This window comes from Sminthopsis crassicaudata, chromosome 6 (assembly GCF_048593235.1).
Source record: "Sminthopsis crassicaudata isolate SCR6 chromosome 6, ASM4859323v1, whole genome shotgun sequence".
Classification (NCBI taxonomy): Eukaryota; Metazoa; Chordata; class Mammalia; order Dasyuromorphia; family Dasyuridae; genus Sminthopsis; species Sminthopsis crassicaudata.
This window is the reverse complement of record NC_133622.1, coordinates 241071360-241088579: the sequence shown is the minus strand read 5'-3', so window position 1 is coordinate 241088579 and position 17220 is coordinate 241071360. Positions and strand designations below refer to the sequence as shown.

The 17220-nt window shown below is 31.9% G+C and overlaps 2 protein-coding genes across 2 annotated transcripts; both read right to left on the bottom strand.

The window, feature by feature from the left end:
- Positions 1-1072: 1072 nt before the first annotated feature.
- LOC141545767 (olfactory receptor 10AG1-like) lies at positions 1073-2044 on the bottom strand. The gene has a single exon (XM_074273018.1). The coding sequence runs from the start codon at positions 2042-2044 to the stop codon at positions 1106-1108; it is 939 nt and encodes a 312-aa protein (XP_074129119.1). The 3' UTR covers positions 1073-1105.
- A 9564-nt stretch (positions 2045-11608) lies between these two features.
- Positions 11609-12547, bottom strand: LOC141547488 (olfactory receptor 10AG1-like). Its single transcript, XM_074275888.1, has one exon. The coding sequence runs from the start codon at positions 12545-12547 to the stop codon at positions 11609-11611; it is 939 nt and encodes a 312-aa protein (XP_074131989.1).
- Between the last annotated feature and the right edge of the window lie 4673 nt (positions 12548-17220).

Below are 17220 nucleotides of genomic sequence, written 5' to 3'. Positions count from 1 at the left end.
ATGTATACACACACATACATATACATACCTGGAGGGACATAAATAAATTCTCAAGCAAAAATTCCTAATGAGTGGGGAAAGTTTAAGAAGCTCTGGACTAGATTATTAAAGTAAAAATGATCTTTCACTTTTTTGGAAGCAATCAGGGTTAAGTGATTTCACCAGGATAACACAGTTATTGTCCGTAGGCATGTTCTAACATAGGACAAAGACCTCAGAGTCAAAAAAAAACTATTTAATGTAACATATAGCTAGCCCAACCTCACACTTTTGGTAGAAAGATAGTTCTATATTAATAGTGCTTGAAAACTACAACAACCACAATGACAGCAAAAAAAAAAAAAAATAGTTTTTCCTTAGATCACATATAAAACTTTTTATAATTTATTTTTTATTAAAGCTTTTTATTTACAAAACATATGCATGGGTAATTTTCCAACACTAACCCTTGCAAAGCTTTCTGTTCCAAATTATATCCTTCATTCCCCCACCTTCTCCCCTACATTGAAGGTAGTACAATATTTATTAAATATGTTAAAATACATGTTAAATTCAATATATGTATATATACACGTTATCTTGTACAAGAAAAATTGGATCAAGAAAGAAAAATATGAGAAAGAAAACAAAATGCATGCAAACAACAACAGAAAGACTGAAAATGTTATGTTGTGATCCACACTCAATTCCCAAGGTCCTCTCTCTGGTTGTGGATGGCTCTCTTCATCAGTGAAAAATTGGAACTTGTTTGAATCATCTCATTTTTGAAAACAGCCACATCCATCAGAATTGATCATTGTACAGTCTTGTTGTTTCTGTGTTTAATGATCTATTTCTGCTCATTTCATTTAGCATCAGTTCATATCAGTTTCTCCAGGCTTCTCTAAAATCATCATGCTTTTCATTCCTTACAGAATAATATTACATAACATTCATATACCATAATTTATTGATATCATGGAGGGATTGAGAGGAAAAATGCCAAAAGATTTATGATAACTTGAAGGTAATGATAATTAGAAAGACATAATCAGATCAAAAAAGGTTACAAAAATTTGGAAATTGAATCAGGATACAGTGATGTGTAATTGAAATTGTTTACTTTTTACTTAACTACACATTCAATAAAAAAAAGTTTTTTCATTGCCTTAGTGAAGTCCTTGTTCCTTAGACTATATATCAAAGGATTAAACATTGGTGTCACTACAGTGTATATTAGAGAGAAGATCTTCTCCATTCTGTCTGAGTAACTGGACATAGATTGTAGATATGCAATGAGACCAGAACCATAGAATAAGCAAACAACAATAAGATGAGAAGAGCAAGTAGAGAATGCTTTGGATCTGCCTGTGGTGGAGGGGAGTTTCAGAATGGCACTAAGGATTCTTATATAAGAGAAGAGTATCAAGATAAAGGGAATCAAACCAAATAGGAAACAATCAAAATAAATAAAGAACTTATCCCATGATGTGTCTCCACATGCTAATTTCATTAATGGAGGCATGTCACAAAAAACATGATTGAGTTTGTTAGAACCACAGAAGGGCACAGAGAAGACCTGGTATGTCTGTCCTATTATAACTGGAATTCCAGTCATCCAGGAAACAATCACCATTTGGACACACATTTTTTGGTTCATGATTAGAGGATAATAAAGGGGCCTACAGATTGCCATGTAACGATCATAAGCCATCACTGCCAGGAGGAAACTCTCTACGGCACCCAGAATAAGAAAGAAACACAGTTGTACAGCACATGACACTAAAGAAATGTTTCTCTTTTGGCTCCAAAGATTCATAAGCATTCTGGGTAGGATGTCAGATGTGTAACAGATTTCCAGAAAAGAGAAGTTTCCAAGGAAGTAATACATGGGTGTTTGAAGAGCTGGTTCCACATTAGTGATTACAATGATGAGACAATTCCCTAGTAGGATACTTATATAGATGAATAAAAACAAAACAAAAAGAAATCCTTGGAAATTGGGAAATTCAGAAAATCCCAAGAGAATAAAATCTTCCACGATAGTAAGATTTTGGTCTGCCATTTTTCTGTATATTCATCTTTAAATTAATAATTCACAATAGGAAAGTCATTTTTGTCACTACCACTGGTTGATAACTCTGAAATAACAAATAGATCAAAATAGATAATAATTACAATAGCTCTAACATTATAAAGTATTATAAAATTATTTATAAATATTATATGCTTTGTTTTATTCTTTGCCCTAACCTTCCATACATCTGAAGCAGTCAGTTTTTTTTTACATTCCAAAATCATTCTGTATTTGAAAAAAATGTGATTTTTTTTCAGTCTATATTTACATTATTGATAATCTACAACATATATTTTTAAATTCTTGTTATCTTTAGCATGTTCAACATATAATATTTCTTCTAAATGCTATTTGTTCATGTTTTGAATGGCATGCTCTCATTTCTAGCTTCAAATTCTCTATCATTGTAGAAATTATTATTGAGGAACCAAAAACAATTCCCTATTGAAGCATCTTTTTGTTGGGGGGGATATTCTCTATAAGGAATACTGGAAATTATAATTCATGTAGAAATAATTTCCTGATACTATAAAAAAGTATTTTATTATCAAAGGTTTTAAAGTTTAAACATAGTCAATATTATTATATCAAATTGATATCATTTTTATACTTGATTCATTCTGTACTTTATTCATTTGTATACCCAAATCTTATCAGCAGATACTTTTGGATCTCATCTGATACTCTATATCCAATATCATTAATTTCCTATAGATTGAAATTCTTTGCAGCAGATCTTGAATTTCAAGTAAATTAAGGAAGTCTTTGTCTTCCTATTTCTAGGTCTTTTGAATAATTGGAAGGCAGAATATATGAGAAAGCCTAGTTAATCACCAATTCATTGTAGAATTAGAAAGAGACAGAATAGGTCCAGATTCAGAGATTAGATGAATGATGTTCTATAAAAATCATTAGATTAGAAATGAAATATATAACAGAAATGACTGTAGAATAAAACACAACAGTCATTAATAAAGAGGAATAGCTAGAGAATATCAGCTCTGTTGGATCAACATATGAGTTAACTGGCAATGTCTTTTTTCACCCAAAGGAAAGTGGTGTTTCGATAGTCTCTCTTCCTAAGTCTTAGCTCTGAAAAGTTGGCAGTTTTTAATACTAAAATGCAAGTGGAAGTAGGGAATTTATTTGTAAAATCCTTACTACAAGGAAATTAAATTATTTTTTAATAGACACAATACATTTGGGTTATAGACACCTCCTCCTCCCTTGGTGTGTATATCTAGATGGTTAGTCATCTCTCAGGAAAAATGTGTTGATCAACATAGGTAATATCAAAAGAGAAGTATGTGACTGAGTAGGAAATATACTTGGATATTCTCATGCATGAAGCGTTCTTTTGAACTATTTCTTTCATAGTATAAAATAACATAATTCTAAATGTAAGAATAAATCTCCTATTTCATATTTCCTACTCATTGTTCATATCTTACTTAATCATTTATGATAATTAAACACATCTTAACTGGAATGAGAATAATCATAGAGTAGTCTTTTATAGACAATGAACTATGAGAGAGAGAGAAGGAGAAAGAGAGAGACAGAGGAATGGAAAAAGAGAAAAACAGAGTAAGAGAAAGTTTTATTCTTTTTCAAATCCATTCCTGTCCATTGTTTTGTTTCAAATAATAATGTTTCACATTTGCATAATACAAATGTTTACACAGAATAAAACTTCTCTGTACTAGGAGACTGTGGTTAGAATTTCGCTTGAATGTGTTCTTTTTCTTTTCTGAATCTTGTTCTCTGAATAAGATCTTTATATTTTCCTGAGTCAGGAAGTTTAGAAATCAATTAATACAAAAGCTCTAAGCAAAAATGAAAGATACTGAAGTAAGATTGTAGAATATAGCTTACTTACCTTTTTGTATTATGATAAAATTATATTCAGATGGTTTCATTCTTTAATATAAAAATAATAAGTACATCAAGCTGCCATTTATATAGTGCTTTGTGGTTTGTAAAAGATTTTCCCTCCCCCATTCTATTCTATTTTCATAAGACTTTGTAAATATTACCTTTTTAAATATAAATATTCTAATTTTCCATAAGAGGGATCAGAATAGAAGCATGATTTGTCCAAGATCAGCCTACTAAGTTTGTAATTTCTACTGAACCCTGTTTGCATTTCACACTCAAAGCAGATCCTACTGCATCACACTCTATCTTTTAAATATTAATAATTTTGAAATACCACAGATTATGTCACAAAACAAACTTCTATTAAAATATTACAGAAATTATATTGAGTTGAATGCAGCCAGTGTTCTTAAATAGAAAAGATTCTTGACCTATTCTCCTCTCTGGAGACAATTTCTCTGCCTGGACAGATTTCCCTTTTTAATGAGGAGTGAGAACTTTAGGCTGTAAGTCCAGTGCTATAACCATCTATTAATAAGAAAGCATGAACTAATGGAAAGGTCCCTGGGCTTGGAGTCAGGGGACCATTACTGTGTGTTTGGCTTTAATGATTTCTATCTGAGTTTCAAAAACTTAAAAGTTTTACATAAGTCACTTGACTTTAGGCTCACTTTTATCATCTCTAATTCAAAATTTGAGGATGATGAAACTAGCTGTCCTTACCTCACACATTTGTTCTTGGAGTAAGCAATAAATAGCATGGCTCATTCAGTATTCAAACAATATCAATTATTTATTTAGAGATACAGATAGATACTGTTTATCATTAGATTTTTGGGGGAATTTCTTGATTCATTGTACTGCTGAAAATAACTAATTCATTCACAATTCTTCATCAAACAATATTGCTGTTACTATGAACAATGTTCTCCTGATTCTGTTCTCTTCCTGATACATTAGTTCATGTTTGTTGAGTAAAAAATATTAGAGGTAGAGCTAAAATGGGATTATAAAGGCAGTAAATGCAATGAATAAAAATTAGAATTGGCAAAAGGAAGCTTATGACTTTACAAAAAACCAAGGAAAAAATAAAAAAAAAATGAAAAAAATAGGACAATGTGAAATATCTGATTGTAGCACTTCCTAGCTCTTGACCCTGAGTAATTCACTTAACCCCAATTGCTTCAGGGGAAAAAAAAAATTGGATCACCTGAAAGTCATGATCCAAAAAGAAAGAGATAGAGACAGAGAGAGAGGCACAGAGAAAGAGAAACAGAGAGACAGAGAGACAGAGAGATGAGACTAGACATCATCTTTCAAATACTTATCAAGAAAAATGGCCCCAATGTGCTAGAAGAAGAGGATACAATAGCAGTTGAAAAAAATCAACGGATCAGTTCACAAAAGAGACTTGAGCTAGCTGGTCCTAGACTCTTTTAGGGAAGCCAACATCTGGTTTCTTACAGAATCCCATGGAGAGAGCAGTTCCAGCTACAGAAAAACTCACCACAGACACCTTTATTTTGTGGTTTCAAATCTCACTTATTGCCAGCAGAGAATCTGGTTTCAAACCCCTTTCAGGGTAAGTTTTCTGTCTCTCTGATTTCCAGCAAATCTGGGTTTCCAGAAAAAACTGGACTGATGAGCCATACAATTCTGGGATGTGCCAATGGGATGCCATATGGCACCAACAGGTCGGGGACTTCCAGCACTAATCTGGCTGTTTTTGTTTGTATGTTTATAACTTTTCTTAATTGCCAAGAATATATAATTTAGAAAGCAACATAGTATCTTAAATATCTTTCTTCCACTTAGGAAATACAAACATGTGACTTCTTTAGGCAAGTTACCAGACCTGCTTTAACACCCTTTAAAAAAATAAAAATCAAATATAGATTTTAATTTCTAGGAACAATACTTCAATATTAATATATATATATATATATATATATATATATATATATATATATATATATTTCTAAAATCTCTTTCCCCAATGCATCATTTGAAATTAATTCTATCATATACCTTTTAAATTTAGACACAAAAATTTAGGTCACATTTTTGGGAGAAAACTCATTTTACCTCTCAAAAACTCCACTCGATTTTGGGGAATCTAAGACAGTTAAGATGGAGACACAGGCTCCTTTCAGAAATGGCAATGGTTCCTATCTCCTCCCCAATTTTGTACTCTCCCCTAAACCCATGTGAACTGCTTACATTGGGAAGGGGAAAATTTTTTTAAGTGCAAAGTGGATTTCCCAAGATTTCCCCAAGTCAAGCCATGTGATTATAGATCACCATGTCACTGATTCCAAAGTCCCCTGAGAAGAATTCTGGAACTCTGGGAGTTTGGGAAATATAAGGACTCATCTAGAGAGAAATTTGAAAGTTTATGAAATATTCAGGTTAGTGTGAATCAAGATGTCTGAAAGCAAAGACTTAAAACAGGGTCACGAATCATGTGTTTTTGGATTTTAAAATGTCCAGATTCATTCCTTTGCAATTCAGCTGAATAAGAGAAACACATGAATTCCTCCTAAAAGTTCCATTTTCAGAGAGTATACAATCCAAACATCTCCTTATTCCCACATGCATGCACTCCTTTAAAGTTCACCATGATCCTGTGGCAATTAACTTCCCTTTTTCCCTTTTTGTATATTGTTTTCCCATAAATTTGCATGTAGAGTGTAGACACCTCTTTTTTCTTTTTATATTCTATCCTCAATGTTTAACAGTTCTAGATACTTAACAAATGTGTGTTGACTGTCACTATAAAACTAAAACTGGTTTTAATATTATTCCAAACAAATGACAGTCTCCTTGGTGTTTTCACTACCTCATGCCTATTTGTGATCAGGGAAAGGAAAGGGGGAACCCCGTTTGTCGGTGCAAAGATCCCATGAAGTGTAGTGTCCCATGTAAATGAATTTACAGGCCCGAAAACCTAGATATGTAAAAAGAGGTTTATTGTAGAAATTTGGAAGTAAAGTTTAGTTAGAAAGATGCCAGGGCCGAAGGTGGCTGCTGGGTGGACAGAAACCCTTACATAGCCAGAAGGATACTATGTGTTGTGGGGAAGGGCTCCTGCAAAGAGAGACTTCGAGCTTGACTCTTTTATACCTATAAGGGGATGATGGGCAGTATCCCAAGTTCTTGGCAGGCTTTTCAGGAAGCTCAGATCTGGTGGGGGGCTGGGGGAAGCTGAGCAGATAGTGGGGGCTGGGCCTGAATATTCAAAAGAGTGCTTTTGACCAGGATTTGTGAATCAAGGTCAGTCATGGGGATTGGGCAATCAGAAAGGAATAGTAAAGGGACCTCAACCCCCATCATTTGTATATTGCCTTTCCTTTGAGTATTACCCCTTAGAATTCAGTGTTCTTCAAAGCTTAACACAAATACGACTTTCTATGTGAAACCTTATCTAATACCTTTAGATACAAATATTTTCCTCATAAGACAATGTTTCACAGTGTTTTCTGTAATATCTATAGGTGTACATGCTATCTCATCTGGATGGATTGTTATTTCCTTAAAAGAAAGATCTTTACCTTTTGTTATTGTCTACACAGTATCTAAAACAATGTCAATGGGAGTACCTAAGATTAAGGAAGATTAGGAAAGGCTTTCTGCAGAAAATGGGATTTCAGCAACATTCTGATCATGGACTAACAAAAGAAAATGCAAAAAAATATATATATTTGATCAATCCTACTTTCTCCATAAGTTTTATCTGTGAAATAAATCAATAAATAGGGTTCTTCCCTCAGGCTTTGGGATAAACAACCAGAGGAATTTGAGCTGGGGAAACATCCAAACATTAAAGTAACAAAAGCATCCAAAGGAAAAGTGTTGTAAATGCCAGATATTAAAAATAATAATAATAATAATAATAATATAATTAATAATATAAAATAATAATAATATATAATATATTATAATATAATATATATTATATTATATATAATATAATATATAATATAATATATATATTTTATATTATATATATAATATAATATATAATATAATAAAATAATAATGATATAAAATAATATAAGATAATAATATAATAATATAATAATAATAAATATAATACAGATATTAAATATATACATGATCTTAGGGGAACTTATATCAATTCTCTAGTTGTTATTTTGTTTTTTAAAGCTGGAGTTTTGAGTTATATAATCTCTGTCATTATTTCTAGGTCTAAGTATCAGGCAAGTGATCACAGTAGTATAGATATTCATTAAAATTTGGTGGAGGGTTAATGTAGGAACACATTGTAAATGTTTAACAATCAGGTCTCAAAAATGTAAATAAGTTATATTTTTAAAATATAATTTGAAATGTTGATATTCTCTATATCATGTTCATAAGTACAGAAGTCAACAAATCAGGCCTTAATATTTAGTATTTGCCATTTTCTAACAGGAGAGTGGTGACACTGAAAATTAAAAATAATAATAATAATAATTGACTCTTAAAAGTCTTTTCAAGTAGGCTTTAGAATATTCCTGGTTAGACATGTTCTTGTTATGAGGATCTGGCTCAATCAACCAACATTAATAAGTGCCTACTACTTATCAGGCATAGTGCTAATGTATGTACATACAAAAAGAGGGAAATTTATTGCTCCTTCCAACAAAAAGCTTACAGTCTGTTGTTATTGGTCCTTCTTGCTCAATCAGAGGTGACCAAATAGCATCATGATCTCAGGACCAATGTGCAGTGTGTCCATCTATGGCTGATCATATCAATATGATCTCAAAAGGCTCTACTACAGGAATGGCAAAAATAGTCTGAAAGACCTTTTCAAAGAGGGATATATTAAATTTTGAACATTTTATTTATTTTTTTTAAGATACTGAAACTTGGTTTTACTCATAGAGACTACTAGCACCCTCTTTAATGTGGGAATAATATGCTGAACAATACTTTGCCAATGTCTCCCATTTCTCACAAGCATTACCAAAGTTCTTTAGAGACACCTTGAGAGTGTACATGTATCACTTCTTCTGATAATTGTAAGTGTAATATTCTCTCTAAAATGTAATGTCCTCTGTTTCTGTTTCTTTGGGGGTCTCTGGGAGATGCCTTCCTTTCAGTTCAGTAATCACCACAAGTGAAGCCAGGGATTAAGGTCCAAATCCTTTATTGTCTCCTTCAAAGTCTTCTCTTCTTCACTTGGGGGTCAACTAGTTTTACTGGAGGCCTTCTGGATTTTGATTTCAGTGAAGAAGTGATGGAGGACAGCCTGCCACCACTTCAGTTTCTGGCATAGTGCTGATAAACTGTTTAGGTTACATAAGTATCCAACAGTAAGGTCAGCACAATGGTTCTTTTGGTAAGAGTTGATATTTTCAGAAATATTGGTTTTATAATATTAGTATATTATACTTTTTAATTAAAAAAAAAAACACAACTCTTCTATCATTTACTCTAGTTAGTCAGTTTGAATTTGAGGCCAACATGTTTTTTTTCCTCTATTGAGGCTTTACTTAAGATAATTTTATGTAATTGTTTTATTTTCTTTTCCTTTGGAAGTCAGTGAGATATATCCTAGCTCATAGACATTTTTATTATTATATTTTTTTTGTAGTTGTTGTTAATTCATATTTTAGGAATCTCTTCCTCTATTTGGATTTTTTACTTAACGGAGACTGCACAGTTTTGGAAAGAATAATTTGTTGTATCTTATTTTATATTCTCTTGGATCTGGTTCCTGCTTTATCTTTGTAGTGAGTGGCAGTTCTTCAAGATAATCCAGCTTGGTTTGAGCTTGGAATTTACAAACTTTCAGTGTATTCTAAATTCTAAGTGCTATGATCTGAGTCAAACTCTGGTAACTGCTCTTCTGGACTTACATTTGAAAACTATTGACCAACATTTAGATCACTGTGTTCAAATACTATATCTATAAAAAAAAAAAAAAAAAAGTTAACCAAAATCTATATAGAAATTACTTCTCCAAAACTTATGATTTAGAAAACCAATATAATTTTATTCCTTCTCAGTGGTTTAGATCTTTAGTAAATAAACAAATTGCTGTGATTTCATTATATAGCTTCAATTGACAAAAAGTTTAACTGCTAATCTCACAGAGACTGAAAACCAAATGAGAAAGTTTTCAATCCCTAAATCCAGGCTTGTTTACAAAAAACAAACAACAAAAGAAATCACATTCAGTGTGTTTCCAATTTACAAGAAAGCTAATCCCATACAGGTTGAAAAAAATCATGAATATTCTGATTTCAAGTTAGGGGGAAAAAAAAAAAACAGAAAGAAAAATAACTTTTTCTCAAAGATAAGTAGAATCTCTCAATAATATCACATTTTACTTGTAATCATTATCCTTGACAGTACTATTGCTGTCACCATTGTAGATACTGCATAATCTAATCTACTGATCTACTGATCTAAATCCCAGCTTGTTATTTAAACTGGGCTTTGTTGACTCCATATAGGGTCTCATTTGAATATGCATGTTGTGAAATTATTATTTATTTTCTGTAAATATTTAAGTTGCATACTTATTTTATAAATATTTATATGTATATATATATATGTATATAAACACACACACACACATATATACATATACATACCTAGAGCTAAATAAAAACTTTCTGAAGCAAAAATTCCTAATTAGTGGGGAAAGTTTAAGAAGCTCTTGACTAGATTATTAAAGTAAAAAAGATCTTTCACGTTTTTGGAAGCAATCAGGGTTAAGTGATTTCATCAGGATGACACAGTTATTGTCTGTAGGCATGTTGTAACTTAGGACAAAGACCTCAGAGTCAAAAAAACCTATTTAATGTAACATCTAGCTGGCCCAACCTCACACTTTTGGTAGATAGTTCTTTATTAATAGTGCTTGAAAACTACAACAACCACAATGACAGCAAAATAAATGAATAGTTTCTCCTTAGATCACATATAAAACTTTTTATAATTTATTTTTTATTAAACTTTTTATTTACAAAACATATGCATGGGTAATTTTCCAGCACTGACCCTTGGAAAGCCTTCTGTTCCAAGTTATCTCCTTCATTCCCCCACCTTCTCCCCTACATGGCAGATAGTACAATACATATTAAATATATTGAAATACATATTAAATTCAATATATGTGTATATACATGTCACCTTGTACAAGAAAAATTAGATCAAGAAGGAAAAAAAAATTAGAAAGAAAAAATGCAAGCAAACAACAACAGAAAGAGTGAAAATGTTATGTTGTGATCCACACTCAGTCCCCAAGGTCCTCTCTCTGGTTGTGGATGGCTCTCTTCATCAGTGAAAAATTGAAACTAGTTTGAATCATCTCATTGTTGAAGAAAGCCACATCCATCAGAATTGATCATTGTATAGTCTTGCTGTTGCTGTGTTTAATGATCTATTTCTGCTCATTTCATTTAGCATCAGTTCATTTAAGTTTCTCCAGGCTTCTCTAAAATCATCATGCTTTTCATTTCTTACAGAATAAAATACCATTACATTCATATACCATAATTTATTTATATCATGGAGGGATTGAGAGGAAAAATGCCAAAAGTTTTATGATAACTTAAAGGTAATGAAAATTAGAAAGACATAAGAAGAGAAAAAAGGTTATAAAAATTTGGAAAATGAATCAGGATACAGTGATGTGTAATTGAAATTGTTTATTTTTTACTTAACTACACATTCAAAAACAAAAAGTTTTTTCATTGCCTTAGTGAAGTCCTTGTTCCTTAGACTATATATCAAAGGATTAAACATTGGTGTCACTACAGTGTATATTAGAGAAAAGATCTTCTCCATTCTGTCTGAGTAACTGGACATAGATTGTAGATATGCAATGAGACCAGAACCATAGAATAAGCAAACAACAATAAGATGAGAAGAGCAAGTAGAGAATGCTTTGGATCTGCCTGTGGTGGAGGGGAGTTTCAGAATGGCACTAAGGATTCTGATATAAGAGAAGAGTATCAAGATAAAGGGAATCAAACCAAATAGGAAACAATCAAAATAAATAAAGAACTTATTCCAAGATGTGTTTCCACATGCTAATTTCATTAATGGAGGCATGTCACAAAAAACATGATTGAGCTTGTTAGAACCACAGAAGGGCACAGAGAAGACCTGGTATGTCTGTCCTATTATAACTGGAATTCCAGTGATCCAGGAACCAATCACCATTTGGACACACATTTTGTGGTTCATGATTAGAGGATAATAAAGGGGCTTACAGATTGCCATGTAACGATCATAAGCCATCACTGCTAGGAGGAAACTTTCTACAGCAGCCAGAATAAGAAGGGAACACATTTGTACAGCACAGGACAGTAAAGAAATGTTTCTCTTTTGGCTCCAAAGATTCATAAGCATTCTGGGTAGAGTGACTGATGTGTAACAAATTTCCACAAAAGAGAAGTTTCCAAGGAAGTAATACATGGGTGTTTGAAGAGCTGGTTCCACATTGGTGATTACAATGATGAGACAATTCCCTAGTAGGATACTTATATAGATGAATAAAAACAAAACAAAAAGAAATCCTTGGAAATTGGGAAATTCAGAAAATCCCAAGAGAATAAAATCTTCCACGATAGTAAGATTTTGGTCTGCCATTTTTCTGTATATTCATCTTAAAAATGAATAATTCACAATAGGAAAGTCATTTTTGTCACTACCACTGGTTGATAATGCTGAAATAACAAGTAGATTAAGATAGATAATAATTACAATAGCTCTAAGATTATAAAGTATTATAAAATTATTTATAAATATTATATGCTTTGTTTTATTCTTTGCCCTAACCTCCCATCCATCTGAAGCAGTCAGTTGTTTTTTTTACATTCCAAAATCATTCTATATTTGAAAAAAATGTAATTTTTTTCAGTCTATATTTTCATTATTGATAATCTACAACATATATTTTAAAATTCTTCTTATCTTGAGCATGTTCAATATATAATATTTCTTCTAAATGCTATTTGTTCATGTTTTGAGTGGCAAGCTCATTTCTAGCTTCAAATTCTCTGACTATCATTGTAGAAATTATTATTGAGGAAACAAAAACAATTCTATATTGAGGCATCTTTTTGTTGGGGGAGGGGAATATTCTCTATAAGGAAAACTGGAAATTATAATTGATGTAGAAATAATTTCCTGATACTATAAAATATATATTTGACTATCAAACATTTTAAAGTTTAAACATAATCATCAAAATTATATCAAAATGATATAATTTTTACACTTGATTCATTCTGTACTTAATTAATTTGTATACCCAAATCTTATCAGCAGATACTTTTGGATCTGATCCGATACTCTATGTCCAATGGCATTAATTTCCTACAGATTGAAATTCTTTGCAGCAGGTCTTGAATTTCAAGTAAATTAAGGAAGTCTTTGTCTACATATTTTTAGGTCTTTTGAATAATTGGAAGGCAGAATACATGAGAAAGCCTAGTTAATCACCAATTCATTGTAGAATTAGAAAGAGATATTATAGGTCCAGATTCAGACATTATATGAATGATATTCTATAAAAGTCATTAGATTAGAAATGAAATCTATAACGGAAATGACTGTAGAATAAAACACAACAGTCATTAATAAAGAGGAATAGCTAGAGAATATCAGCTCTGTTAGATCTACATATGAGTTAACTGGCAATGTTTTTCACCCAAAGGAAAGTGGTGTTTCAATAGTCTCTCTTCCTAAGTATTAGCTCTGAAAAGTTGGCAGTTTTTAATACTAAAATGCAAGAGGAAGTAGGGAATTTATTTGTAAAATTCTTACTACAAGGAAATTAAATTATTTTTTAATAGACACAATACATTTGGGTTATAGAGACCTCCATCTCCCTTGGTGTGTATATCTAGATGGTTAGTCATCTCTCAGGAAAAATGTGTTCATCAACAAAGGTAGTATCAAAAGGGAAGTATGCGACTGAGTAGGAAATATATTTGGATATTCTCATGCATGAAGCGTTCTTTTGAACTATTTCTTTCATAGTATAAAATAACATAATTCTAAATCTAAGCAAAGAATAATTAACCAAAAATAAATCTCCTACTTCATATTTCCTACTCATTGTTCATATCTTCTTTAATCATGTATGATAATTAAACACATATTAACTGGAATGAGAATAATCATAGAGTATTCTTTTATAGAAAATGAACTAAGAGAGAGAGAGAAGGAGAAAGAGAGAGACACAGGGGGATGGAAACAGAGAAAAACAGAGAAAGAAAAAGTTTTATTCTTTTTCAAATACATTCCTGTCCATTGTTTTGTTTCAAATAATAATGTTTCACATTTGCATAATACAAATGTTTACACATAATAAAACTTCTCTGGACTAGGAGATTGTGGTTAGAATCTCACTTAAATGTGTTCTTTTTCTTTTCTGAATCTTGTTCTCTGAATAAGATTTTTATTTTCCTGATTTTCCTGAGTAAGGAAGTTTTGAAATCAATTAATCAAAAAAGCTCTATGTGAAAATGAAAGATACTGAAGTAAGATTATAGAATATAGCTTACTTACCTTTTTGTATTAGGATAAAATTATATTCAGATGGTTTCATTCTTTAATATAAAAATAATATGTACATAGAGCTGTCATTTAGATAGTCTTTATGGTTTTTAAAAGATTTTCCTTCCCCCATTCTATTCTATTTTCATAAGACTTTGTAAATATTACTTTTTTAAATATAAATATTCTGATTTTTCCATAAAAGGGATCAGAATAGAAGTATGATTTGTCCAAGATCAGCCTACTAAGTTGGTAATTTCTATTTAACCCTGTTTGCATTTCACACTCAAAGCTGATCCTACTGCATCACAGTCTATCTTTTAAATATTAATAATTTTGAAACACCACAGATTATGTCACAAAACAAACTTCTATTACAAAAATGATATTGAGTTGAATGCAGCCAGAGTTCTTAAATAGAAAGGATTCTTGACCTATTCTCCTCTCTGGAGACAATTTCTCTGCCTGGCCAGATTTTCCTTTTTAATGAGGAGTGAGAACTTTAGGCTGTAAGTCCAGTGCTATAAGCATCTATTAATAAGAACGCATGAACTAATTGAAAGATCCCTGGGCTTGGAGTCAGGGGACCATTACATTGTGTTTGGCTTTAATGATTTCTATCTGAGTTTCAAAAACATAAAAGTTTTATATAAGTCACTTGACTTTAGCCTCACTTTTATCATCTCTAATGCAAAATTGGAGGATGATGAAACTAGGTGTCCTTACCTCACACATTTTTTCTTCCAGTAAGCAACAAATAGCATGGCTCATTCTGTATTCAAGCAATATCAACTATTTATTTAGAGATACAGATAGATAATCTTCATCATTAGATTTTTAGGGGAATTTCTTGATTCATTGTACTGCTGAAAATAACTAATTCATTCGCAATTCTTCATCAAACAATATTGCTCTTACTATGAACAATGTTCTCCTGATTCTGTTCTCTTCATGATGTATTAGTTCATATTTGGTGAGTAAAAAATAACAGAGGCAAAGCTAAAATGGGATTATAAAGGCAGTAAATGCAATGAATAAAAATTAGAATTGGCCAAAGGAAGCTTATGACTTCATTAAAACCAAGAAAAAAATGAAATAAAAAATGAATAGGACAATGTAAAATATCTGATTGTAACACTTCCTAGCTCTTGACCCTGAGTAATTCACTTAACTCCAATTGCTTCAGGGAAAAAAAAAATTGGATCACCTGAAAGTCATGATCTAAAAAGAAAGAGACAGAGAGGGACACACAGAGAAAGAGAAACAGAGAGACAGAGAGAGAGAGACACAGACACACAGAGTGACAGAGAGATAGAGAGAGAGACACAGAGACAAAGAGTGACAGAGAGACAGAGGACAGAGATAAGAGATTAGACATCATCTTTCAAATACTTATCAAGAAAAATGGCCCCAATGTGCTAGAACAAGAGGACACAATAGCAGTTGAAAAAAATAAATGGATCAGTTCACAAAAGAGACTTGAGCTAGCTGGTCCTAGACGCTTTTAGGGAAGCCAACATCTGGTTTCTTCCAGAATCCCATGAAGAGAGCAGTTCCAGCTACAGCAAGAACTCACCACAGACACCTTTATTTTGTGGTTTCAAATCTCACCTATTGCCAGCAGAGAATCTGGTTTGAAACCTTTGTCTGGTCTGATTGCTAGCAAATATGGGTTCCCAGAAAAAATTGGACTGATGAGCCATACAATTCTGGGAAGTGCCAATGGGATGCCATATGGCACCAACAGGTCTGGGCCTTCCAGCAAAAATCTGGCTGTTTTTGTTTGTTTGTTTCTTTGTTTGTTTATAACTTTTCTTAATTACCAAGAATATATAATTTAGAAAGCAACATAGTATCTTAAATATCTTTCTTCCACTTAGGAAATACAAACATGTGACTTCTTTAAGTAAGTAACCAGACCTGCTTTAATACTCTTTAAAAAAATCAAATACAGATTTTAATTTCTAGGAACAATACTTCAATATTAATGTATATATATATATGTATATATATATATATATATATTTCTAAAATCTCTTTCTCCAATGCATCATTTGAAATAATTGTACCATATACCTTTTAAATTTAGACACAAAAATTTAGGTCACATTTTTGGGAGAAAACTCATTTTACCTCTCAAAAACTCCACTCGATTTTGGGGAATCTAAGACAGTTAAGATGGAGACACAGGCTCCTTTCAGAAAGAAAAATGGCAATGGTTCCTATCTCCTCCCCAATTTTGTACTCTCCCCTAAACCCATGTGAACTGTTCACATTGGGAAGGGGAAAAAAATTTTAAGTTCAAAGTGGATTTCCCAAGATTTCCCCAAGTCAATCCATATGATGATAGACCACTGTGTCACTGATTCCAGAGTCCCCTGAGAAGAATTCTGTAATTCTGGGAATTTGGAAAATAAAAGTACTCATCTAGAGAGAAATTTGAAAGTTTATGAAATATTCAGGTTAGTGTGAATCAAGATGCCTGAAAGGCAAAGACTTTAAACAGGGTCACAAATCATGTGTTTTTGGATTTTAAAATGTCCAGATTCATTCCTTTGTAATTCAGCTAAGAGAAACACAGAAATTCCTCCTCAAAATTTATTTTTAGAGAACATGCAATCCAAACATCTCCTTATTCCCACATGGATGCACTCCTTTAAAGTTCATCATGATCCTGTGGCAATTAACTTCCCTTTTTCCTTTGAATTTCCTTTTTGTATATTGTTTTTTAATAAATTTGCATGTAGAGTGCAAAAACC